The sequence below is a fragment of the Microtus ochrogaster genome, chromosome 8, assembly GCF_000317375.1.
Source record: "Microtus ochrogaster isolate Prairie Vole_2 chromosome 8, MicOch1.0, whole genome shotgun sequence".
Classification (NCBI taxonomy): Eukaryota; Metazoa; Chordata; class Mammalia; order Rodentia; family Cricetidae; genus Microtus; species Microtus ochrogaster.
The window spans coordinates 43,055,005-43,080,879 of record NC_022015.1 but is presented as its reverse complement, the minus strand read 5'-3'; the positions used below and the strand labels follow the sequence as shown (position 1 = coordinate 43,080,879).

Here is a 25,875-nt window from a genome sequence, read left to right as displayed (position 1 = left end):
ATTAGAGCACACAGACAGGAGCAGGTGGTAGCCTCTCTAACTTTCAGAGGCGTTAATATTTCAGCTGTACAGCATTATAGAAGCAAACAGAGTGGGTACCCTTAACTATATCCAAACACAGAGAGGACCAAAACAAACCAGGATGTTCAGTATACTACTGGACTCCCACTGTGAGTCTGGGCAAGCCTTGGCCACCTACCACAATCTGACAAGTATGGACGTTCTGAGGGGTGCTGGTTGCCATGGAAACTATTAATTTCACAAACGCCTGGGTGGGGCACTCCAGGCACTTCACTTAAGTGTGCACCCCTCCCCCATCCTTCAAAGGGGGAAGTGGCACATTTGGGGCATGTGGGCAGCTGGTGGGATGGGTCCAACCCAGGGAAGAGAAGCAGCTGTCCAGATCTGGCTCAAAGCAGGATATGAATGGGGGGGGGGGACGGGACAAGCTAGGTCTATCTTGGAAGAACTTTAGAGAATTTTAAGTTTAATAAGTTACTTATACGAAACTGCCAACAAAGCTAAAATAGTTGCTTATGGCCAGTATCTACCGGCTTATCTACACGTTAAAGCAAGCTGCGCCTTCCCAGTCACACTCCGGGCTCTGTGAAGATTCTATCTGAGAGGACTGCAACTCTAGGTCCTGACCCCTCTTTTCAACCTCCCTCAGCTCTGAGCCTGCCCAGTAAGTGGACACAATGGCCTCCTTCCCTCACCCGACTAGTTTTCCACGATCCTGCTGTGTTCTCAGTCTGACCCATTCCCAACACTCTTCCTTCTGCCCCTGACCCCTAACTCTGCCAGTTTGTGTGGGTCGTGCTGCCACCTCCAGAGAGTGGCTGGTGGCACAGCCTCTCTGGCACCCAGAGACATTCACAGGCTCATGCGTGTATTGGTGGCTGATGGCAGAGGTAGACTAGGCTCTAACAAGATGCCTCCAGCTCAAGCTGAGATGGGGGAAGGCCAGGCAGGCAGTGTGGTGACTCAGGCCTCCCCAGGGCAGGGCGGGGACAGAACTAACCCCAGACGTGCTACCCCCACTGCACCCCCACTCCCCTAGAAACTTGTTAACTCTTCCCTAGGGGCCTATCCCATCAGCCTTCCATGCCCTCCTAGGCTCTCTAATCTGTGTACTGGTCCCCAGGTGAGGGTTTTACCTAACAACCTAGCCACCCTGCACCCAACCTCCAGGGTCAGAAGCATGAAGCAGGATGTACAAATGAGTCACCCTTCCTGCAGAGAGGGAAACTCAGAGGGAGGAGAGCTGGAGGAGAGGGTCCCTGCCATCTCCAGTCTAGACCAAGACTGCTGCCCAAACACTGATCCACCCCAAAGAACCCTACCCTTTTACAGTAAGGCCTCCTTCCTAGAGGGACAAGGTGGCCTTTTTGCCTCAAACCCTAAGCCCTAAAGAGGCACAGAAGGTGGCTCTTTTGCCTCAATCTTCAGCTATTGGGAAGATGAAGGGGACACCAAGCAGGCAGCAGAGATTGCACAAGCAGAGGGGTGGGGTGGGAAACGGAATTTAGAAGTCTGACAGGTTTAGTGAGGCCCCAACAACAAAGATGGACACACCCCACACCAGCAGCTAGTACTGTGAGAATACCTGAGACCAAACTGCACAGGAGACAAGTTTGGATCCAACTCAAGATGAGCTGCCTGGGAGCAGTTCTGGAGCAAGAACCAACCCATCCTCAGTCATGTCGATTCCAAACTAGAGCTCACTAACCACCCACTCTTAACAAACCCCAGCTGCAGGTCCAGTCCCCCCAAAATCCTTATCCTACTGAGGATGGGATAAGAAAACAAACACAAAATCCTGTCACAGAGTTGAACAAAGGCAACTTTCTGCACCTACTAGTTTCTAATCCCTTTGCTTTTGGGCACAGGCTCTCAGGTAGCCCAGGCTGGCCTCTACTTCCGGAAGGGTGGGTGACAGCAAACCCGCACTTCTGCACTCGATTAGAAACAGTTTCACTATGTAGCACTGAGTTCTCTGGCAAGACTGACGGCCTCACGCTTGCAGCAATCTTGCCTCTGCCTTCTAGTTCTGAGATTACAGGCATATGCCACCACATCCGATGTATGCACTACAGGACTGACCACAGGGACACTGGGCGAGCACTCTCACCACACCGAGGTATGGACCAAGCCTAGTTTCTAGTTCTAATGTAAGCTACTAGAACTTAGGGAAACACCTGCATATGGTGGCTCATTCCTGGAACTCCAGCACTTGGGAAGCCAGAACAGAAAGGGTCACTGTTAGTTTAAGCTACAGTGAGATCATTTAAAAAACAAATGAAAAGAGAAAAACCCCAAATCCTGAATATGTAATAAAATCAAGTTCAAAGTCAGGAATTAATAGTAACCGTTGGCCTCAGCAGATTATTAGGAAGCAATCGCAATGATTTGGTACTCTGGGCTTCAGGGTGACATCTACTGGATTCAGCTGCCAGTGTTCACCTCAGATGTGTTTACCTGGAGTTATTGTGAACCACCCCCAAACTTCCCTGTTAGAAAGCAGAGGTACCAAACCCAGGGTGGCAGCACCCACATTTGTAACTCTAAAGCTTGGAGGTTGAGGCAGGGTCTTCTGTTTGAAGACAGCCTGGACTATTAGCAAGAACTGTTTCAGAAACAACCTGGAGCCTAAAAGATGGCCCAGCAGTAAAAGCACTTACTACTTACTCTTCCTAATGACCTGAGTTTAGTTCCCCAGAACCAACACTGAGCAGCTCTGGGGGCTCCAATGCCCTCTTCTGACCTCCTGGGGTACCTGCATATCCATGCAGAATGTACACACAACAAACACACATCTTTAAAACAAAGTATATGATCAGAGCTGACCCAGTGCCCGGTCAGGACCAAAAGCCCAGGGTCTAGCCCAAGTAGCTAGTCTTCTGGCATATTTGTAGCACTGAAGCTGCAGGCCTGGGCGGTGTCACCCACCCACCCACTCACCTACCCAACCAATAAGCCACCTGTGAGGAAATAAGCCTTCCCAACACTTGGAACTGGGGAGCTGGCATGCTTAAGGCCCACAGGACATGTGCACACCCCCATCCAACAAAAATTACCTGTACCACACTAAGCAGGTTTTCTTCAACTAGAGTAACAAACTTGTGTGGAACATTTAACTGCAATGGATATACATAGGTCCTATGAAAGCATCTGCACCATTACATAAGGTATCTGAGCACGAGGACTACAGGACAGAGGACAAAACACAAATCCCCCGCATACTGTGTGCTACTCCACGGCTCAGCATCAACAGACACGCTCTTCAACGGTCAAGGTCCGGGAATACAATTTCTGTTAGTAATTAAACCCCACGTCACCACCCAGTCTGCTTTTCCTCTTCCCCAAGGAGAACATCATTGTGGGAAGCAGGCAGCAAAGGCAAAAGCGAGGCCAGGCCTCTACTCCTGCTCTTCCCACAGGCAACAACTCTAAAGAAGCCACCACTCACAAAGGAGGCAGGGCACAAAAGGGTTCAATGTTCAGTTTCCTTTAATAACCCCCATCTCCCCTGAAGGGTAGGTGCAGGCAGCTAGGCGACGGCAAGACATGTTCACTTGAAGATCTTGCCTTGATTGACAGCTTTGCCCACGTGCTGGAAGGCCCCCTCCCAGGAAAAGTACTCTCGAACCAGGGTCTGGGTCTCCTCGCTACCAGGATCCAGTTTCCGCCATGTATATGACTCGTAGTCCACCTGCCAATCTGGACTTAGCTGGGGATAAAAAGCAGTACAGAGGTATGAGGTTAGGCACTGGACACCACTTCACATCCCTGCAACTCCCAGCTCAGACATCAGGACTCACACTGATGTGAACATACTTCCTGTGTACAATCCAGAACCCTTCCCTCATACCCACTGGCTCAGGCAAAGGACCCCCAGAGTTCCCTAGACTCTTGCCTACTTGAAGAGACTACCCCCAGTACCATCCTCACCGGAAAGGCAAGCTCTTGGCCTCGGAAGACCCAAATGCCAGAAATGGAGCTGCTGTTGTTGGTTCCAAAGAGGATGACACTAGCAAAGGCATTCTTCCTCAGTTTGTCCAATCGCTGGAACATGCCTGGAGGGAAAAGAGGAGACTATTCAGCCTCTGCAATCCAGTCCCCACTACCTTGATCACCCTCCTCCCAGGCCCACTCCTCTTCTCACCAGTGATGAGGTTGCAACTCATAAAGGTCTGGGTGAGCTCCTCAGGGAAGCGATATTCAGCATACCACAGGGACCAGCCGTCCTTATCAAAGTGCTCCCAAAAATATGGCAGCGCCACGGAGAGGGTGTCCTCGTTGGAGTACTTACGCTTAAACTCATCCAACACAAAGGTACTAAAGAGAAAACAAAAGGAGGCCAATAAGGAGAAAGTCCTGCTGTATCTGCAAAGTATCTTTAGGCCACTGGCATTTTCACCTAGCGTTTACTGGCTTGGTGTAAGTGGCCCCTATAACACAGTGACAGACACTAACAGCACAGGAGCAAAGAAAGCTAGAGGATGGAGCTGGAGCATAAACAAGATGAAGTAAGACACTTCTGGGCCTATGAGTGCTAGACATGCACGAGAAGGAAGCCAGGACACAGAGCATCCCGAGTCCAGCACGGGAGGACACGGCTGGCTGCTGCCCTCATGTGGTGGCTAAAAGCAAGTCTGTTCTTCCTTCCAGTGCCCCTCCCGGACATTCCCCAGGAATGCTCAGGTCAAACTCCCCACCTCTCTCCTCCCCACCACACAGGCCTTCTAGGTTACAGGCTGGAACGGAAATGCAAGTGTTTATGCCCAGATCCTCTTAGTCCCTCTCTGTCCAGTAACAAGTTTGCATACTGAAAAATTTACCAAAGAAAAGGTTACCAAAGTAACCTGACACACAGGGTCAGATAGACAGAGCCACGAAAGCTAGCATAGATACAGGAGGCATTTCCCCCATGGCTCAGGTTCTAGTATTTTCTCTTTCCAACTATAAATGTTTCTCAACAATATCTAACTCCAGTTCCAGGGGCTCTGACACCCTCTTCTGACCTCGAGTATCAGGCATGCACATAGTGCACATACAAACATGCAGGCAACACTCCTACACATAAAATAAAAAAAATAAGTCTTTAATAATAAGTCTTTAAAAAATAATAATGGCCACGCAGTAAGGCACATCCCTTTTATCCCAGCACTTAGGAGGCAGAGGCAGAAGGATCTCTGTGAGTTCGAGGTCAGCCTGGTCTACAGACTCAGTTCCAGGATAGCCAAGGCTACAAAGAGAAACCCTGTCTCAAACACCACCCCCCAAAGGCATAAATATCGCTTCAAGTTAGAAATGATATGCACCACACTCTCAGTGCTTAAGAGGTAGAAGCAGCAGGATCCAAAGTCCAAAGTCGTTCTCAGACATAACAGCTCCAAGGCCAGCCTGAGCTACACAAGACCCTGACTCAATATAAATAGACTCGGTCTAAACATCACATTATTTCACTCAATCGTTACATCGCCTAAGTCACACTGCTACCCTTCTCTCATTTTACAGATAAGGTTAAATGGTGAGTCTGGTCCAAGGTCTGTAGCAAGAGTCTAGCAAAGCCAGAAATCTGCCCTTTAACCACCACAGTTCCCAGATTGGTCTCCAAATGTCCACCAGACAACTCTTCAAAGGGGCCTGAAACCTTAGACCCTCCCCCTTCCAGCTAAAAGGTAGGCCTGGCGACCTTTTCACATTCCATCTGTTTTTCCCCAAGTACAGATCAGGTATGGTCTGCACCTGTAATCTCAACATAGGGATGTAACAAGATCCTGCCTCAAAAAGTTAGGATTGATGGTAGAGCTAGATGGCCCAGGATGCATAAGAATGGGTGAAGTCCCAAGTTCAACACTTAGCACCCTAAAATAAATATATAGTGTATGTGTGTATACATATATACAGAGAGAAAAACAATATAAGCTTCCGAAACACATCTAGCTAGAGATCTTAAAGGGACTAGAATGAAACCTTGAACAAATGCTAGCTAAGTCTCTGACTTCAATTTTATATTAAAAAGTCTAAGGGGCCCAACGGTGGTGGTATACACCTTTAAGCCCACAGCACTCAAGGAAGCAGAGGGATCTCTGTGAGTTCGAGGCCATTTCTACAACAGTCACAGCTACAAAGAAACCTTCTCAAAACCCCAAAAAGCCTAAGGGGATGTCGGACATGGTGGCACACTCCTTCAATCCCAGCACTCAGGAGACAGAAAGCAAAGCGGATCTCTGTGAGTTCCAGGATGGCTAGACTTGCCCTAAGGGAAGTGAAGTGTGGCAGCTCCTGTAAGCAATCCAACACTTGAGACAAGGAGGACCTGGAGTAGCTACAGTCTCAGTGAGACTAGCCTGCCACACATGAGACTGCCTTTGAGACACAGTGAGACAAAACAAACAAAAACAAAACACAAGAAAAAGAAAACTAAGTCTCTGCCTTTGCCCATCTGTTAGAAAAAGAGAATTCTAACAGATTGAGGACATAACTCAGTGGGGAAACCGCTTGCTTTGGTATGCAGGCATGGGGAACTGAATTCAGATCCCTAGCACTTACACAGTAGCTAGCATTTGTAATTCCCAGTGCTAGGGTAACAGGCTAGAGAGAAGTACATCTTGGGGGTTCAAGCTCCAGGTTAAGACAGAGATTTCAAAAGGAGAAATGCCTTTACAGATGCACCCAGGGGCACAAAGACATACACAACAAATAAAAGGGACTTCTGACATGGTGGTGCACCCCAGGATTCGGTAGGCAGAGGCAGGTGGTCTCTGTGATTTTTTTGGCAGTTTAGTCCATGCAAAGAGTTCCAGGTCAGTCAGGACTACATAGTGATACCCTGTCTTCTTCTTTTGGTTTTTCGAGACAGGGTTTCTCTGTAGCTTTGGAGCCTGTCCTGAAACTAGCCCTTATAGACCAGGCTTGCCTTGAACTCACAGAGATCCGCCTGCCTCTGCCTTCCAAGTGCTGAGATTAAAGGCGTGCACCACCACTGCCCAGCTGATACCCTGTCTTAAAAAAAGCAGAAGAAAGCAGGGCAGTGGTGCTGTACACCTCTAATACCAGCACTGGGGAGGCAAAGGTAGACAGATCTCTGAGTTCAAGGCCAGCCTGATCTACAGATCAAGTTCTAGAACAGCCAGAGCTTCAGAGAAATCCTATCTAGAAAGACCAAAATCAATAACAAAACAAAAAAAATAAACAAAAACAGGACTTCCAGATTAGTACATCCCAGGTGGAGGCAGGAAGATGAGTCAGAAATTCAAGGGCATCCTCTGTCATACAGCTCACAAGTCAGCCTGGACTACCCTTACTCACATACATCAGTATTTACACAAACAACCAAATATTGCAACCCTACATGCGAGATGAACAAGGGTTAAAAATGCCTTCCAACATGCTTACCTCTTGGGCAAGTGAGCAAAGGGGTCCTTGGCCTTAGGCTCAGCAGCCAGTGCCTGCTCACACTCATCCATCTCCTCCTCAGGAGCTGGGGCAGCTGCCTTTTTCTCCTCTTTCCGTTCAGCCTGGGGCTTCTGTTTCTCTTCTCGTGAACCCTTTTCTTTCCTTGGAGTATCTTTTTTAGGCTGGCTCTCTGCAAACTTCTTGGCTAGTAAAGGAGACAGGAAAGGAAATATATTGCTTCTTTCCATTTTCCTCCATACCCTGTAGCAAGCAGGGAAAAAGATTGGCAAGAACCACCACTTGGTTGTCCAAACAAACACCAAGAACAAGCCACATTATCATGTGCACTGCATTCCAATGTCTTACAGTGACTATGTTCTGTGGGTCACCACAAGTCAAAGGCTATGTAATCAGGGGGTGACAGAACAAACTGGACCCTGACCCTGACCCTATGCTGTCTCTTCAGACTTACCATCAAACTGGGCCATCTTCTCACACAGCTTCACCTCCCCCAAGACTGCCCTGAACTGGGGCTGGTTAATGCAGGTGAGGAACCATCGGTTGGTATTGGGGAAGGCCTGGCGAAAAGAAGGCTCTAAGACCTGCCAGGACAGAACAAAGTCAACAGTGCAAAGTTTGCAAACAGATTTCAAACCAGAGCACAAAATCCTTACCTCTGGTTCTACTTTCCTCTCTACTCCCAGGAAGCAGAAACTTAAATTACTACATCTCCTGAATGTAGACTTTATTATTATGTATACAGTGTTCTGCCTGCATGTATGCCTATAGACCAGAAGAGGGCATCTGATCTCATTGCAGATGGTGCAAGCCACCACATGGTTGCTGGGAATTAAACTCAAGACCTCTGGAAGAGAAGTCAGGGCCCTTAACTTCTAAGCCAATAGCTTCATGAATATGAAAATTTTGTCAACATGTATCTGTGTACAACATATGTGTAGTGTCCCTTGAAGCCAGAAGATAGAATCAGATCTCGGAACTGGAGTTACAGTTGATTGTGAGCCATATGGGTGTTGGGAACTGAACCTTAGTCCTCTGGAAGAGTAGCCAGTGAGCACCTTTAACAATTACGTTCTCTCCAGTCTCCTTTTTCTATTTTTTAGTCAGTGTTACTGCATAGCCCAAATAGGCTTCCACATGATCTCCAGCCTCAGTGCTGGGATTTCAAGTGCTTCTTTCTTCTGCTTTTACAGCTCAATCTAAAAGGATGGTTGTTATTACCCCTTTATATACTATTATTCTACCTAACACTTACTGTTTTAACCTAACTCAAGACCCAGCAATACGACTTTTGGGTATATACCCAAAGGATCATACCATAAGGATATGCTCAACTATGTTTATAGAAGCATTATTGTCATAGCCAGAACCTGGAAACAACCTAAATGCCCCCGACCAAAGAATGGATGAAGAAGATGTGGTACATTTACACAATGAAACACCACCAGAAAAAAAATGACGTATTGAAATTTGCAAGCAAATGGATGGATCTAAAAAAATAGAGTGAGGTAACCCAGACCCAGAAAGACAAATATCACATGTACTCACTCATAAGTGTCTTTTAGACACAAAGCAAAGAAAAACCAGCCTACAAGTCACAATCCCAAGAACCTAGACAACAAAGAGGACCCTAACAGAGACATACATGGATCTAATCTACATACGAAGTAAAACGATGAGATCCCCTGAGTAAATAGGGAGCATGGGGACCTTGAGAGAGGGAAGAAGGGGAGGAGAGAGGAAGGGAGGAGTGGAAAAAATATATATAGCTTAATAAAAATAATTCAAAAATACTTTTTTTTGCTCTTTTACATAAGCCTTTCCAGTCTATTCTTTTAAATTTCATGTCAACAAAATTTTCTTAAGTTAGATTCAACAAGTCTCTAACGGCGCCTATCTAAGAATACAGGGCTGGGGATGTAGCTCAGTGGTAGAACGTAAGCCACCCAGAAAGCACAAGGCACTGGGTTCCAACACAGCGTCCAAAGGTGGGAGAGTGGGAGTGCCTAGAAACGTATTTTGCTAAATAAGCTGACCCAAAAAGACACTTTGTGTACACAGCTGGGAATGGAAGCTAGAGCAGGCCAGGTAAACTGTGTCACGGGCCCATTCTAGCTCTACCCTGCAACTACAATCTATATTATGATACAACCAAAGCTGAGACTAGAGCATAGCTCAGCAACACAGTATAACTCCTGCATGAACAGTACAGTCCTTCTAACTGCTTCACAGAAAAACTCACTGTCCTCTTTAAAAACTTTTCAGATTTGCCAGGCAGTGTTGGCCCAAGCCTTTAATCCCAGCACTTCGGAGGCAGAGGTAGGCAGATCTCTGTGAGTGAGGCCAGCCTGGTCTACAGATCAAGTTCCAAGACAGACAGGACTATTGCAGAGAAAGCCTGTCTCAAAAGAACAAAAACAAAATCTAAGATTTATTTCATTTTTACATATTTGAGTGTTTTCCTTCCATTTATATCTATGCACCATGTGAATGCCTGGTGCTCACTGAGACCAGAAGGTATTGGACTCCCCTTGAGCTGGAGTTACTTATAAGCTGCCATGTGTACACTGGGACTTGAGCCTGAATCCTCTGCAAAAGGAGTGCTCTTAAGTGCTGAGTTATCTCTTCAGTCCCACACTTTTGTTGTTGTTTCTCGAGACAGGGTTTCTCTAACAGTCCCGGTTTTGTAGACCAGGCTGGCCTCGAACTCACAGAAATCCTCCTGCTTTTGCCTCCCAAGTGCTGGGATTAAAGGTGTACACCACCACCGCCTGGCCCCACACTACTATCTTAAGAAAGTCTTAATTTATTTTTTGTTTTTATGTATATTGGTGTTTGCCTGCACATGTCTGTGCACCACATACATTCCTAGTGCTCACAGACGCCAGAAGAGGACATCATATCTCCTAGAAATGGAGTTACAATTAGGAGGCACCATACTGGTGCTGGGTGACCTCTGGAAGCACAGCAAGTGTTCTTAACTGTGAACCCGTCTCTCCAGCCCGTCGTTTTCAAAATTTGCCAAAGATAGAAGGGGGTGAGCTAAATTTTGTCATCTGATGATGTGGGATTCTCCTTTGTATGCTGTGAATACTATTGGTTAATGAATAAAGAATCTGCCTTGGTCTATGATAAGACAGAGTAGGGGAAAACTAAACTGAATGCTGGGAGAAAGGAGGCGGAATCAGAGAGAAGCCATGTAGCCCTACCATGTAGCAGATGATGGAACTTTACCCGGTAAGCCACAGCTTCGTGGTGATACACAGATTAATGGAGATGGGTTAATTTAAGATATGAATTAGACAGAAATACACCTAAGCGATTGGCCACGGTATTGCAAATAATATGGTTTCTGTTATTATTTTGGGGCCGAGTAGCCAGGAACAAACAAGTGGCTCTCCTACTACACACAAAAGCCAGGAACTCCAAGTACTTGAGCACTTACTAGCTGTGTTGTGGGCAGGAAAGCTCTACAATGACTGCGGGAGGCACATGGTCCAGCACACAATCACTTTTCTCTTTGTTCCCACTGTACTCTGGCCCAGATGTTGCTTGGAAATCAATACAACATTAAGGGAAAAAATAATAATAATAACCTGAGGGGCCAGAGAGATGGCTCAGCAGTTAACAGCAATCACTGGCTGTTCTACCAGAGCTCCTAGGTTCGAGTCCCAGCACTCACATGACAGCTCACAAAATGTCTTTAACTCCAGTTCCAAAGGATCTGGCATCCTCACAGACACACATGCAGGTAAAACACCATTGCACATAAATTCATAAATCAAAACAAATAAAAAATGACTGTTCTTCTAGATGACTCTGATTTGATTCCCAGGACCCACATGGTAGCTCACAAACCCTTGGGATCTGCACACATAATGTACATACATACATACATACATGCAAATACATGTAAGTGAAAATTTTTATGTTTTAAAAAAAAGTAAGCCAAATAGTGATTGCTACCACCTTGAATTTATAAGTAAAATAAAGAACTGTGAGAATTCGTATACCCTCTCTGCACCAGTGAATAATGAAGCCTCCAGCAGCCCTTGATGAGGAGCCATCCGTGCCTCTTACCTACGTTTAATTTTTGCTCTCACTATATAGCCCAGGTTGGCCTTATACCAGAGTGATTCTCCTGCCTCAGTACCTCAAGCAATACGATTACAAGTGTAAGCCACCACCCCTACCCTTAGCCATCTTTAAATTAAACCCAGGTTCTCAAGAAAATAAGCAACATCACCTAAAATAAAAACAGCCACAGAAACTCAATCCTGGGATCCCTACAGCCATTAACTGGCCTCCAAAGCAGAACCCAGGGCTCCCCAGTACTAGTCAACCCTCTGTCAAACGAGTTCTTTTCAAACCTTACCTGCTTGTAGAGCCACAGAAGGGTACAGACAACTGTGATATCAGCCAGAGTCACTCGCTCACCCACCAAGAAAGTCCTTGTCTTCAAATGAGTGTCCAGCAGCCCCAGGATTCGCCTCACCTCTTCCTTTGCATTTTCGGTGGCCTGTTGTTTTGAATACTCAAGTTTAGTGAGTGCCAAGTGCCTTTCCCTGTGCTCTCCAACAGAATTAAGAGCCATTTAATAAACAAGCATTGGCTCAGCCCCCATCCTATCATTAGAATCTTGGATCACCTCAAATTTATTAGAGCTAAACACTCATGTTACATTTCTTCATGGCCAACATGACTTTTATTTCCCACTAAACTGATGGTAATCCCTTACTAGTTTTCACACGTCCCTGACATCTTTTCCTCCATCTCTTTATTTCCTATTCCCAAAATGCAGGAGCTAACCCTATCTCTGTGCCTAGCCCCTCCCCAAGTTCCAAAGCACACCTGTTTGTTATGGTGCATGATGCCCAAGGTGGGGAACACCCAGGTGCTGGCTGGAGGGACGATATCACTGTCAGCAAAGCTCACCCACTGCACCACCTGAGCTGCTGCCTCTGGAGTACTTCCCCGCAGGTCCTCGTTGCTTACTGCAAAGGCAGAACATCAAGCTTAGAATTTACAGGTCAAGGCCAAAACCAACCCAGGTCTCTAGGATTCCACCTTGTCCACTGCAGTTACTCCCAGCCACGTCGACAGCCTCATCCCCAGAACCTCTAAATCCTGTATCCCCACAAATTACCATAATAGGCGATGGCATTGCTCTCAAACACGCAGAATCCATCATCACCCTCAAATGCTGGAACCTGGGGACAAAGCAGTGAAAAGACAAACGTAGTATACATGGGGATTTCTCACTGGCCAATTCTCGGGGTTAAATTGTTCTACACAAGAATGTTAAAAAGACAGCCATTGTTATGCAAACTTGTGACACTACTAGAACTCAGGAATGAAGCATACTCAGTAACCCCTGTAGTCTGAATTTAGTGTTGGGACTAAGAATTCAAACATGGTTAAAATGTGAAATTAAGGTGCCATACCCTTAATCCCAGCAGTCTGAGTCTGAAACCAGCCAGGGCTACTGAGACCTTATCTCCAAAGAAACAATATATTGAGGTATGGATGGCAGACAGTCCCACATCTACAACTCCACTATCTACAGCATTAGGGACAACCCACATAGAGCATCTGCCCTCCTCCACACTCAGCTTTGGATATTTAGCTCCACTTAAGCCCTTTGGGATAAGAATCCAACTCACAAGAAACTTAATATATGTGTACAGATAACACTTGGCCAAAATACATTTCATCCCACAAATATAAAGCAGGTTTGTAACTCAGTCGCTGAGCAGCTCTCAATTTCCCTTCATAACTATACATTCCTTCAACTTTTTTCCCTTTATAGGCAGGCTCTTCTTACTAGACTACATAGGCTGACCTCACACAATCCTCCTGCCTCAGTCTCCAGAATGCTGGGATTACCAGAAGCCTTCAAAATGACTTTTTCCTTTTAGGTGCTTGGATTGCAATCAAATTCGGGGCCTTTCATCCCCAGGAAATTTTTAAGAATATGGAGGCTATCTACAGAACAAAATTCTTGGGCTCTTTGGGGTCTCTGCTTCCCCACTCACCTTGCCAGCAGGAAATTTTCTGAGAAATTCGGGGGTGCGGTTGGTTTGGCCAAAGTGGAAGTGGGGTGGTGCGGAGAGCACGCGGACCTGAGCCCCACTGTACTGAGCAGCAATGAGGGCCTTGAAGGCTCTCCAGTTTTCAGGATATGTGTACAGGGTCTAAGAGAAAGGGTGGAGAACGGACATGAGTAAAACAATCCTGAAGGCTACTTCCCACACTTCCCCGCAATCCCAATGCCTTCGACTCATTTTTACTCCTTCTGCTGAACAAATTAACTGAGTATGCCCTGTGTAATCAGAGTCCTCTGAAATACCAAGAACAGAACTACATACCAGCTGCTAAATAAAGCTTGCCGACAGATATGACCTCCCTTAAGGACATCTCTAGCAGCATTCTTCCCTTCCAAACTTCCTGGCCAACAGACTCCCATCTGCCCAAATACACACGCGTCCACGTCTCCCTGAGCCCTTGTTTCATTCATTCGTGGTGACCCAGTGCATGACTACGGCCAGTCTTGTAGAACTTCCCTAGTACACACAACGACCATACATCTCCATGTTCCCCTCAAACCAGCCACGCTGGCCTCTAATGGCACGATCTGCTCATCAACTCCTCTTCCTAAAAAAGCCTGTCTCTTCTCGCCGCACACTAACATCCCTCTGGTCCTGTCCTGCGATGTTTCCCGGTTATCTCCCTATTAAAACCTGATCAGAGGGGTCCATACGGTCTGACTTCAGGGTTCCTTATTCCTCTGGCTCTCAAACCTCCCCGAAAGACAGCTCTAACTGTGTCAGTCGTCTCTGCCCACAAGGACCCTCTCCTTTTTCACCGTTCCCTCTGTTGACCCCCAAAACGGTCGCAAAAGTTCCACCAACCTGCCGAGACGCCACATCTTAAGATGGCAGCACAGCTGAACCACTTTTTAAAGACCCTGACAGTGGAGAGCCATCATCTCTTTTCTCCTCAACCCCAGAACATTCCACCTCTGGCCTCCCAGCCCCAGTTCCCCTTCAGGCCCTAGGAACCCTGCTCCATGGCGGTACGGTCTGTGGGCCCCAGATCGGCTCTCCGTTTATGTCTGGAACTCTCCCGGCACCCACTGACCCGATTCAGTCAAAGGATGGCGGTGGATGGGGTGACCTGGATCACCGGAGCCGGCAAACTTACCCCAGCCGCCATGGTGATTCCGCAGAGAAAGGGGGTGGGGCTGTCGGTGCTGCCGCAAAGTAAGCCGCCAGGGAGACAAGGGAGGGGGTAAGGGGACAGCCGGGCGGAAAGAGCGGCCGGAAAGCGAGGACGGCATAAAAGGCACACGCACGACAGTTCCGTCTCCAGCAGCGCTGAGTTGGAAAAAGCAAGGGGTGGGGCCCCCTGCCTGGAACGCAGAGCTGGCGCCTGCGTAGTGCCTGCCCCGCCCCTGTGGCCGACCAATCGGAAGCCTGATAGAAGACGGAGCTCCCCCAGGGCGGGGAGAGTGTGAGAACCCGGCGGAAGCACCGCCCCTCGACCGCTAGCAACTCTAGCGGACTATGAACTACAGGCGACCAAAGCTGTAAGGAAGGGTTGGCGATTTACTTTTGTTCCTGTTCGGCTTCTTTGGTGAAGGGATTGTCTGTCCAGCCGGGGCCCATGGCCGAAAACATCCTGAAAGTAGGTCTGCTCTGATTAAACAACCTTACTGCTAACTTCTACAACAAAAGAGACAGGACCAACTTGCCATGTCACCTGCACCTCACAGGCTGGGCTGCGCCCCAGAGGGTCAGGTAAGGCAGACCAGTTTGATACAATAATTTACACATATCCAAATCTGAAAACCTTGTATCCAACCTAAGGGCAATCTGAACTCACTCTAGTACTAAAGGGTAGACTAGACAAACCCTAGACCCAAAATTTATGGTGCTTCCCATGACCTGGGGCAGCAGAAATCAGTGTCTTTGCCTTGTGGTGGTGGCACTCCCTGAATGTGGTATGAGGTGGGAAGGAGACCTCAGAAGTGAACATAATGACTGTTTTAAGGTGGTCAGGCCAAGCAGGGCAGAAGCTACATTAAGGCAGGGAAGAAAGGTGTCACCAGGTAGAAATCAAAGTTGTCCAATGTCTGTATTAAATAAACTAGCAGCTTTATTGTCTTTGCGGTCTGGCTCCTCACTTAAGGAGATTTTTAAGTGCTTGAGGAAGAAAAACCTGTAGAAAATGATGAAGACCGGGGAATAGGCCTTGGGAATCTTGGACAGGCACCACACTGAGTGTCTGGTCAGCCTGGGAGACGGATGCCACAAAAGTGAGGAGAGGTTCCCCCTGTGGCCTCTGTTGCTCACTGTTCAGTCCTTTCAGTTCCTGGGTTACACGAGCCTCCATTGCCAGCCACTCTGTTCCAGAGGTGGGACCTCCTCTGCCTTCTTCTTTGGTTTGCTGCTGTAATCGTCTCCGGGCACGCCGCCTCCCCTGCCACACTTGGTGCCACAGGGCACAACGCCAGCTCGCTGATGACAGGTGTGATGTCTCCTTCCCTGTCTCCTCCTTAGACCCTTCTTCAGCCACTTCGGGTTCCATGGGCTTCTGCTCAGCCAGCTTGTCTAGACACTTTACAGGCATGGGGGTCAGATCCCCTGGTGGTCCAGAGCTCAACAAGGTCCTGTCCTGAGGTGCCTCTCCCAACTCTGTTAGCTTCTCTTCCACCCCATTTTCACCATGCTCCCCTGCACATCCCTGTGGCTCCTCCTTCCCCTCCTCACAGCTCTTCTCTTGCCCATCTAGTCTCTGTCTTTTGTTTGTCCCTCCCAGGAGAGAGTCTTTGGTTCTGGCTCCTTCTGACCGTGGTCTCTTGGTTCCCTGTTCTATATGACATCCAAGCGCTTCCTTTAACACACGCACCAGAGCCATAATGATTTGAGGAAAGGGGGCAGGGGGTAAGGGAATGAGCTTGGCAGACAGCAGGATGCTAGGGGAGCTGGGCTGCAGAAGTGGGAGCAGTCCCCAGTCCCGGCCTCGGGAAGAACGTTGCTGGAACTGGAGACTTCGGCAGTAACTGGCTGCTGCTCCACAACAGCTCTGCAGACGTCTAGCCACTCGACTGGTTACATTAGCTGCAACATTGTGACTCAGCTCAAAGGGGTCCTGGAGATTCATGGGGCCAAGGCGCAGCCCCTCCCAAAGATCAGAAGGCAGGCCCCCTGCCACCAGCAAAGCCTGACCTTCCCGCAGGGACAGCAGGGAGCCAGAAAGATCCCAGGAAGAAACACAGGAGAAGAACTGGGCCAGCAGGGAACCTGGAAGAGGCAGGAAAAGAGGGTCACTCAGAAGCCATAACTGGGACATCCCTGCAGCTACTTCAGTAGGACATTCTTCCCTTCTTAGGGCTTCAGAAGTCTCCTCAGAAACCCAGCTTCTCAGCCATGTCCTGCCCCATGCTGCTGCTTGACCTGAAGAGCAGTATAACACCTCTTACCTACCTGCCCAGTTTTTTGTTTTTGTTTTTGGTTGTTGTTGTTGTTTGTTTGTTTTTGGTTTTTCAAGACAGGGTTTCTCTGTGTAACAGTCCTAGCTGTCCTGGAATTTGCTCTGTAGACCAGGCTGGCCTCAAATTCACTGAGACCACCACCCAAGATACGGTTTTTACATCCTTAAAACAGCAGCCATGGGGCTACTGTGAAAACTGTACCCTGCATACCGGGCAGTGGTGACGCACGCCTTTAATTCCAGCACTCGGGAGGCAGAGGCAGGCAGATCTCTGTGAGTTCGAGGCCAGCCTGATCTACAAGAGCTAGTTCCAGGACAGGCTCCAAAAGCTACAAAGAAATTCTGTCTGAAAAACCAAAAAAGAAAAAAGAAAAAGAAAAAAAAAAGCCTGTCTCATAAAACCAAAAAAGGGCAGGGGTAGCGCATGCCTTTAATCCCAGCACTCAGGAGGAAGAAACAGGCATGCGTTCCAGATCATCCTGGTCCACAGAGTGAGTTACTCCAAAGCTATAAAGAAACCTTGTCTCCGGTGGTGGCGCACGCCTGTAATCCCAGCACTTGGGAGGCAGAGACAGGCGGATCTCTGTGAGTTCGAGGCCAGCCTGGTCTACCAAGGGACCAAGGGAGTTCTACAGAGAAACCCTGTCTCGAAAAACCAAAAAAAAAAAAAAGAAACCTTGTCTCTTACCCCACCCCACCCCCAAAAAAAACAAGCAAAGACTATACCTTGCACATGAGTATGCCTTTAGCAAGTTCATTTCCATATCTCAAAACATCATATCTGGGCCTCTCAAAGGGACAATGCCAAATGCAAATCAAGGAATACCACAGTTTGCTAGGTTTTTCCAAAACCAAGTTTGCACAGGCTTTGAACCCCTAGGAAACACTCAAATAAGACTTCAAACAGAGGGAGCGGGAGACAGGGTAGCAATCACAAAAAGCAGATCAAAGACAGCTAGGTGTAAACACTCAGCCAACCAGCTGCAGAAACCTGCAGGGCCTCTTCCTACACTGTGTCTTGCACTGTGTATGTTAAATGTTTCCTATTCCAGAGCTTAGTATCACTGTCAGTTCTCTCCTGGATCCCCCAGACTCACTGAGAGGCTCTACGTTGGTGCTTGGCTCCAGCTGTGAGGCATCCTTGGGGAAACTACAGTCCCAGCCATCAACTTCGACCTGCTCCCCTTCACCTGTGACAGTAAAGAAGAGAGGGTCAGACTGGAAGTAGGGAGACTGGGGAGAAACGGGTAGGAAATGGGGTGACAGTCAAGATGAAGACGAGGGAGCAGGAGTAGAAGCTGTTCTGCAGTACCTGATCTCGGGGTGAGCTGGGCCACAGTAGGAAGCACTGGAGGCTCTCTGGTCTGAAGGAAGTAGATCACGAGCAACGTCAAGGCGTAGTTATTGAGAAGGGGGCCACCCCCTGGATAATAACCAAGAATTCCAGTTAGAAAGAAGTATTTTCTCTAAGTCTCTGCCTTTGCCGGACACCAACTCGGGCCAAGCCTGTCCTCATTCTCACCTGACAGGCCATTATGCTGAGCCCAGCAGCGTATGGTATACACAAGGGGACGGACTCGACCATCCATCTCCGAGCAGAGATTCAGGAACCGGGAGTTATACAAGGCCAGCCTGGGACGGTGGAAAAACAAAGCTGTTACGGTGTAAGAACTCTGGAAACCTATATCCCACCATGTTCATCACAGACTCGGGGCCAGCTAAAATAAGATCAAAAGAATTTTTCCCAAAGCTCTGTCAAAACACTGGTCCTATGAAGGGGTATGCAAAAGAACATGAAACAGACCTAGGGATGTGGTTAAATGGTGGGACATCTGCCCAGCCCTGGTGAAGCCCGGTGTTGGATCCTGAACCTGGGAGTGCAGGCAGTAGGTATCAACGGAACCTTAGCCAACACTAGGTTCCATGTGTTCATTCTGTACACTCACCATTCACAAAACATGGTTTATATACGACTACTCACAGCTAGGTTTGGTGAGCATATCCTGTAATCCCAGCACTCGAATAGGGAATACAGAGACCCTGTTTCAGAAGATACAGGACCAGCGAGATGGCTCAGTGGGAAGAGTCAGCCACCATTGACACCCTTAGTTCCGTCCCTAGCACTCACGTGTTACAAGGAGAGAACTGACTCCCACAAGTTATTCTCTGACTAGAGATGAGATATGCACAAACAGTAACTTAAATTTTTTTTGAAACAAAAAAACTGTTCAGAGCCTCTTGAAGGAGAAGCAAAGTAGCAAGAACACTCAGTGCAAAGTGACAGTACAGATCAGAAAGAACTACGCAGGTCATAGGAGTAAGCGTGCTGGGGGCCATAATTATGTGGGGCCTCCTTGCATGGGTCCAAGAGAAGGCATTTGGTTGTACAAAGAAACAAAGCATGGAGTAGGAGAGAAAGGGGGAAAAAATTGTTTACTTTAATGTAACAGTTCGCAAATTTATGTAACTACAGAACTCTTTCCTATGCCTTTAACCCCAACAGAGGAGGCAAAGGCAGGTGGGCCTCTGGAGCTCAAGGTTAGCCTGATCTACTTAGTAAGACTCGTAAAAATCAATATCAGTAACAAATAGCAGTAATGCAGAATAGTAGCACATCCCTGTCATTCCAGGATTCAGGAGTAAGGCAGGAGGCTAGTCTGGATGACAGAGCAAGACCCTTCTCACACAAAGTATTCCAAAGAAAACAAACATTGAAATGGAAGCTAGATAGGAGGTGACGTAATTGGCAGAAAGGAGGACTGAACCAAAGAAGAAAAAACTCAATTCAGCAGGTATAAGCCCTTCCAAGTCAGGACTTAAGAGTCAGCCTTCCTCAACCCCAACCTGAAAGTACCGGTTACTGAGAGAGACGTCTCCATGAAGACCTGAAGGCCGATGACAGAACTTCACCACAGGGCGTCGGGCACAGGGCACAGTTTGGACTCGGTACACTCCAGGGACACAGCCCCGGAGAATAGAGCCCACCAACTCTAGGACTGCTGCCGCCTCCTCCTTCTCGTCCTTTGAAGCTTCTGCTAATTCTAGGGCCTTCCCCAGTTTCCCCTCTCCCCTCTCCTCCTGCAGTGGTGAAACTGGAGGCAGGGACTGGGGAGAAGTGACAGTGTCAGAGCCCAAAGCAGAATCTGGTGTCTGTGGTGCCAGAGAAGATGTGGTTTCAAAGTCCAAGGCCTCGGAATCTTGGAGAGAAGCTGGAGATGGTGAGTCTAGAGGAGAAGCTGGGGTACAGGCCACTGCTTGAGAATCCAGAGAAAGAGCAAGGGCTGAGTCCACGGATGGAGCCTCTGGAGTCTCTGGAGCCTGTGGGGCTGGCTGTGGATGAAATGAAAGGGAGTGAGTCCCTCCTCCTCCACTGTCCCCTGTGTGCAGCCTTTACTCTGCAGCTTCGCATAACCCATTCTTTTTTTTTTTTTTTTTTTTTTTTTTTGGTTTTTCGAGACAGGGTTTCTCTGTGGCTTTGGAGCCTGTCCTGGAACTAGCTCTTGTAGACCAGGCTGGTCTCGAACTCACAGAGATCCGCCTGCTTCTGCCTCCCGAGTGCTGGGATTTTTTATTTATTATGTATACAATATTCTGTCTGTGTGTATGTCTGCAGGCCAGAAGAGGACACCAGACCTCATTACAGATGGTTGTGAACCACCATGTGGTTGCCGGGAATTGAACTCAGGACCTTTGGAAGAGCAGGCAATGCTCTTAACCACTGAGCCATCTCTCCAGCCCCTGCATAACCCATTCTTAACAGCACACTGAAGCCAGGCAATGGCAGCACTTGCCTTTGATCCCAGCACTCAGGAGGCAGATCTCTGTGAGTTTAAGGCCACCCTGGTCTACAGAGTGAGTTCCAGGACAGCTAGGACGGCTGTTACACAGAGAAACGCTGTCTCAAACAAGACCAGTAGTCTTTATTGTATGTGTTTGGCATATTACCTGCATATGTCTGCACCACATACATTTAACACCTGTGAAGGTCAAACAAGGGCATCAAATTCCTAGAACTGGTGTTGTACAGTATAGGATGCCATGTTTATGCTGGAACTCTAAGCCTGTTCCTCTGGAAGAGCAGCCCCATGGCCTTTAACTTTCACAGTCCTTCTGTCTCAGCCTCAACTGCTGGGATTCAGAGTCATTCTTTCAATTAGCCTGACAACCAGAGATGTCCAAAGATATCCAACACATACAGCCTACTGCTGTTGTCCTTGGTTGCCCGCCTACCTCCAGAAGTAGAAGGTAAGTGCCTACTGCAGAAGACACCATCTGCAGCTCAGACCCCTGAGCTGGAACTGACCTGAATGTCCCCTCCCTGAGGACTAGCTTTCATGGTACCAGAAGACACCATGCAAGCTATCAAAGGAGGGAGGTAGCCAGCAGTCCTACCCAGCTATGCCACCTATGATTCACACCGACAGCCAGCATGGCACGATAACCCTAAGGGTGCGGTAGTGGCACACACCTTGACAGTAACTAGCAGCTTTCTACCGCACTTAAGACCTGCTCAACAAGAGGGCAACTATGCCTGGGAATGAAAACCTATAAACCATTTGGTGCCAATGAAGTCATGGATATTGGAGGAGAACCTACAGCCCCTACAATCCCTAACAGCAATCTAAACATTTGTCCTTAAACCCACAGATAAGTGGAGTCTTTTCTCTTTGCAATAGACTATCCACAGCTACTCAAAATGCACAGCTGTGAAGCCCGGTCCCAATGGCTACATCTACAAAACACTCCTTCAGGGAACATTGTAAATGAAGAAATGGAAAGATTACAAGTGCCAGAAGATCAGGGAGCTTGCGTCAAAAGCTACACCCATAAGTCTCACCAACCAACATAACTGCCCAAATGTGAGCTAAACAAAGATACCAATGAACATGCCAAAGTGGACAGGGAAAAGGCCACACCCAAAGTTGTTTTCTGACCTCCACATGCTACCCCACCCCCCAAACACACAAAGTAAACTTTGTGTTTGTGTGTGTGTGGTTTTTTGAGACAGGGTTTCCCTATGTAGTCCTGTCTGTCCTGAAACTCACTCTGTGGAGCAGGCTGGCCTCAAACTCAGAGATTTATGTGTACTATATTTACACTGTTTCCCTCTCCCTCTAACTGTTCCTATTTTCCCCCTCAAATTCATAGCCTGTTTTCGATTATTGTTACATATGTATAAACGGATAATTATAAAAATACAACCTGCTGACTTCATTTGGGCAGCCATATTGTTGACATTTCATGGGTATAGTGTTTCTGTAATATATGGAAAACACAATTGATGTGAGATTCCCTTCTGTGTGCTGTGAATACCATTGGCTAATAAAGAAACTATCTTAGCCTGATAGGGTAGAGTAGAGCTAGGTGGGGAAAATTAAACTGAATGCTGGGAAAAAGAAGGCGGAGTCAGTGAGAAGCCATGTAGCCCCTCTGGAGACAGATGCTGGAACTTTACCTCTACCCTGTGAGCCACAGCCTCATGGCCATATACAGATTAATGGAGATGGGTTAGTTTAAGATAAAAGAGCTAGCCAATAAGAAGCTAGAGTTAATAGGCCAAGTGATTTAATTAATATAGTTTCTGTGTGATTATTTCAGGGCTGAGCATCCAGCAACCAACAAGCATCCTCCATACTACACATAATCATAGTGTTCTTGTGGTTCTTACAGTCTTCCCTCTCTTTTTCAGTGTTCCCTAAGCCTGAGGTGTAGGAGTTGTAGTTTCTCAATTGCTGCTAAGACCCCTTGGTCAGTTGTTCTCTCATTGTGACCAGTTGTGGCTTCCTATAATGATCTCCGTGTTCAAAAAGACGCTTCTTTGTTGAGAGGGGAGAGAAACTTGCCAGGCCTGGACTGGAGCAGAGGATATATGGCTTGGGTTGGGCCTGCATTGGATATGGCCCCATATGCTTTTTAAAAAGTTTTAGCCGAGGGGCTAGAGAGATAGCTCAAAGGTTAAAAGTACGAGCGGTTCTTCCAGAGGTCCTGAGTTCAATTCCCAGCAACCACATGGTGGCTCAGAACCATCTATAATGAAATATGATGCCCTCTTTTGAGCTATAGGGATATATGTAGGCAGAATACTGTATACATAACAAATAGATCAATCTTAAAAAAAAAAAAAGAAGAAGAAGAATTAAAAAAAAAAAATAAGACAGCTCAGCAGTTACAGGGCTTTCTTGCAGAGGAACCAACTTCAGTGGCTAACATCCACTGTGACTCAAGGGATCCAATGCCCTCTTATGACTTCCAGAAGCACCAAGTGTGCATGTGGTGCACAGACATGTAGACAGACACTCACGTGCATGTGCAAAGGCCCTGGGTTCAACTCCAGGACAACAAAGAACACAGCAGCCCTCTCTAAAGGAAGAAGGTCTACAGGAATTCTATTTCTACTCAACTTTTCTAAAAACTGCTTTTTTAGAACTGCTCTAAAAAAAAAGAACTATGTGTAAGAAAAAAGAAAACACAACTTTGATATTACAGAAACAAATCTGTAAATTACGTATTACAAAACTCAAAGACCTGGCATAGTGGCACATACCTGCAATCCCAGTTTGGTCTACATAGCAAGTTCCAGGCCAGTTAGGGATACTTAGCTTCAACCACCCCTCTATACAGATAAGCAAAAAGATAATCCCCAAATTACCTTTCTGTATATCTTTTTATATATTTTCTCCAAATAAAATCACATACAAGGGTGAACATGGCATTGAATGCCTTTAATCCCAGCCCTTGGTAGGCAGAGGAAGGCCAGTCTCTGTGATTCTAGGACAACCTGGTTTACATAGCAAGTTACAAGCCAGCCAGGACTATGAGTAAGACTCTATCTCAGAAAGAAAATCCATAAACAAAATCCAGTAACATAATTCTGAAATGTTTTACCTTCCTGTCATAACTGTTACCTACCCCATGTCAACTCACTTTCATTCTTTCCAATGCAAATCCACATCCACATGTCCACAGTTAGTAATACTTCTCGATCAGCACTGTCATGCCTCTTTTATAATCATGAAACTAAAAAGCATGAGTTTGCCCAAAGTCACATGACTACAAGCTCCCCTGCTCACTCACCTGAGTCTCTTCCATATCACCCAGATCCAAGAAGAGGTCCAGATCACAGCCATGAACATCAAAGCTGTTTATAGAAGAGCCAAAAGGATGGACCACACAGCCTAGGTGCCAAAGAATAGAGGTCAAAAGAGTGCAGGGTCAGCAAGATGGCTCGGAAGGTAAAGGCACTTGCCACCAGGTCTGATAACCTGTGTTCAATCCCCAAGACCCATGTGGTAGAAAAGAAAACCAACTCCTGAAAGTTACCCTTTGACCTCCAGAAGCATGTGTGTCACTTGTGCACACACACAAATAATAAAGAGGGGTAAAAAAGACGGATGTGCAGAAAGTTCAAGAGAAAATATACTGGGGTACAAAGATGGAATAGCAAGCAAATGAAACACCTAGAGCTGAGGGAGGATTGAGGGTTCAAACACAGGGGCAGGCAGACCAACAGAGGTGTGAGGAGAGCTCAGACTCAGAGCAGGGCACTCACCAGGGAAGAACTCTGTGAAGACCTCCTGCATCAGGGCTACAACAAGATTCCGAAGCTGCCGCTCTGCCTCAGACAACTCCCTCAGTTCCACAAGCTTTACCATCTGTGCCTCCACATCTGGGGCCTCGGCCAGTGTTTGGGCCATCTGGTGACTATTTGAGTCCACTCCTTTGGGAGACTTGGAGGCTGGGCTCTGGAACTCCTTCTGCTCCCTCGGCCGGACACGCAGTGCACGGTCCCCCAGCCTGTGCTGGGGCTGTGACAGGACAGCCTCCCGTGCGCTCACATCTCCCATCTCCACGATGGCAAACACCCCCTGGCAAATCACAACCGAAAGGATTCAAGCATGTTTTAACAGAAGAGAATCTTTGAAATGGGAACCAACCCATATACTGAGAATATTACTTGCTGTTCTTGTAAAAAGGGAACGTATTTAGTTAGATGAGTTGTCTTTACTCTTACACATTTTTATTCCTGGCTATCAGTTCAAATGTCATGTATTATATTTCACAATGACTTGATTTCACAGGTTAAAATAAGACCCAACTAGTCATGCTTGGTGGTGCAGGAGGTAGAAGGGGGCCTGGTGAGATGGCTCAGGTGACAAAGGCACCTAACCTAATGATCTGAATTTGAGCCCCCGGCTCCCAGATGGCAGAAGAAAAGAACTGACTATTCAAAGTTGTTCTCTGACTTCCATCTCTGTGCCATGCATGTCCCCCTGCTCCCCTACACACAGACACACTAAATAAATAAATGTAATTAAAGGGTTGGAGTGATGGCTCCGAGGTTAAGAGCACTTATTAATTTTTCAGGGATCTGAATTTGGCTCCCAGCACCTGCACAGCAGGTCACACCGTCAGTTACTGCAGTTCTCGGGGATACAGTGCCTTCTTCTCACCTCTAAGGGCACCAGGCACCCACACACATGCAGGCAAAACTCCTATACATGGTTAGTCTTTAAAAAAATTAAAACGCAATAAAAAAATTTAAAGGGGTTACAAAGATGGCTTAGCAGTTAGGAGTTTGGTCCCAGCACCCACTAGCTCTCAGTCACCTATGACTCCAGTTCTAGGGGATCTGATGCCCTCTCCTAGAATCAAAGGCACCTGTGTACAAATCTACACACAGACAAACACACATATACCTAATTTAAAACAAAAAAAAAAAACTTAGCCAGACATAGTGGCACACACCTTTAATCCCCAGCACTCAGGAGGCAGAGACAGAACTCTGTGAGTTCAAGACCAGCCTTATCTACAAAGTGTGTTCCAGGACAGCCAGAGATACAGAGAAACCATGTCTCAAAAAACCACATGAAAAGCTGGGCAGTGGTGGCGCACGCCTTTAATCCCAGCACTCGGGAGGCAGAGGCAGGCGGATCTCTGTGAGTTCGAGACCAGCCTGGT

General features: G+C 47.3%; 2 protein-coding genes across 2 annotated transcripts in view; both read right to left on the bottom strand.

Annotated features, from left to right (window-relative positions):
* Nucleotides 1-3,495: 3,495 nt before the first annotated feature.
* On the bottom strand, nt 3,496-14,712 carry Eef1g (eukaryotic translation elongation factor 1 gamma). The gene is made up of 10 exons (XM_005351924.2): nt 14,626-14,712; nt 13,458-13,616; nt 12,569-12,632; nt 12,274-12,416; nt 11,798-11,941; nt 7,877-8,006; nt 7,405-7,609; nt 4,166-4,338; nt 3,952-4,076; nt 3,496-3,730 (listed from the first exon to the last, which is right to left on the bottom strand). The coding sequence occupies exons 1-10, from the start codon at nt 14,635-14,637 to the stop codon at nt 3,572-3,574; spliced, it is 1,314 nt and encodes a 437-aa protein (XP_005351981.1). The 5' UTR covers nt 14,638-14,712; the 3' UTR covers nt 3,496-3,571.
* An 847-nt stretch (nt 14,713-15,559) lies between these two features.
* Nucleotides 15,560-25,875, bottom strand: part of Tut1 (terminal uridylyl transferase 1, U6 snRNA-specific) — a 13,974-nt gene continuing 3,658 nt past the window's right edge. Inside the window, exons 3-9 of the mRNA XM_005351923.3 lie at nt 24,467-24,782; nt 23,992-24,092; nt 19,772-20,247; nt 18,440-18,549; nt 18,230-18,340; nt 18,015-18,107; nt 15,560-16,727 (exon numbers count right to left, since the gene is read on the bottom strand). Coding sequence (XP_005351980.1) covers nt 15,604-16,727; nt 18,015-18,107; nt 18,230-18,340; nt 18,440-18,549; nt 19,772-20,247; nt 23,992-24,092; nt 24,467-24,782 — 2,331 coding nt within the window. The 3' untranslated portion in view covers nt 15,560-15,603. The remainder of the gene's footprint in view (nt 16,728-18,014; nt 18,108-18,229; nt 18,341-18,439; nt 18,550-19,771; nt 20,248-23,991; nt 24,093-24,466; nt 24,783-25,875) is intronic.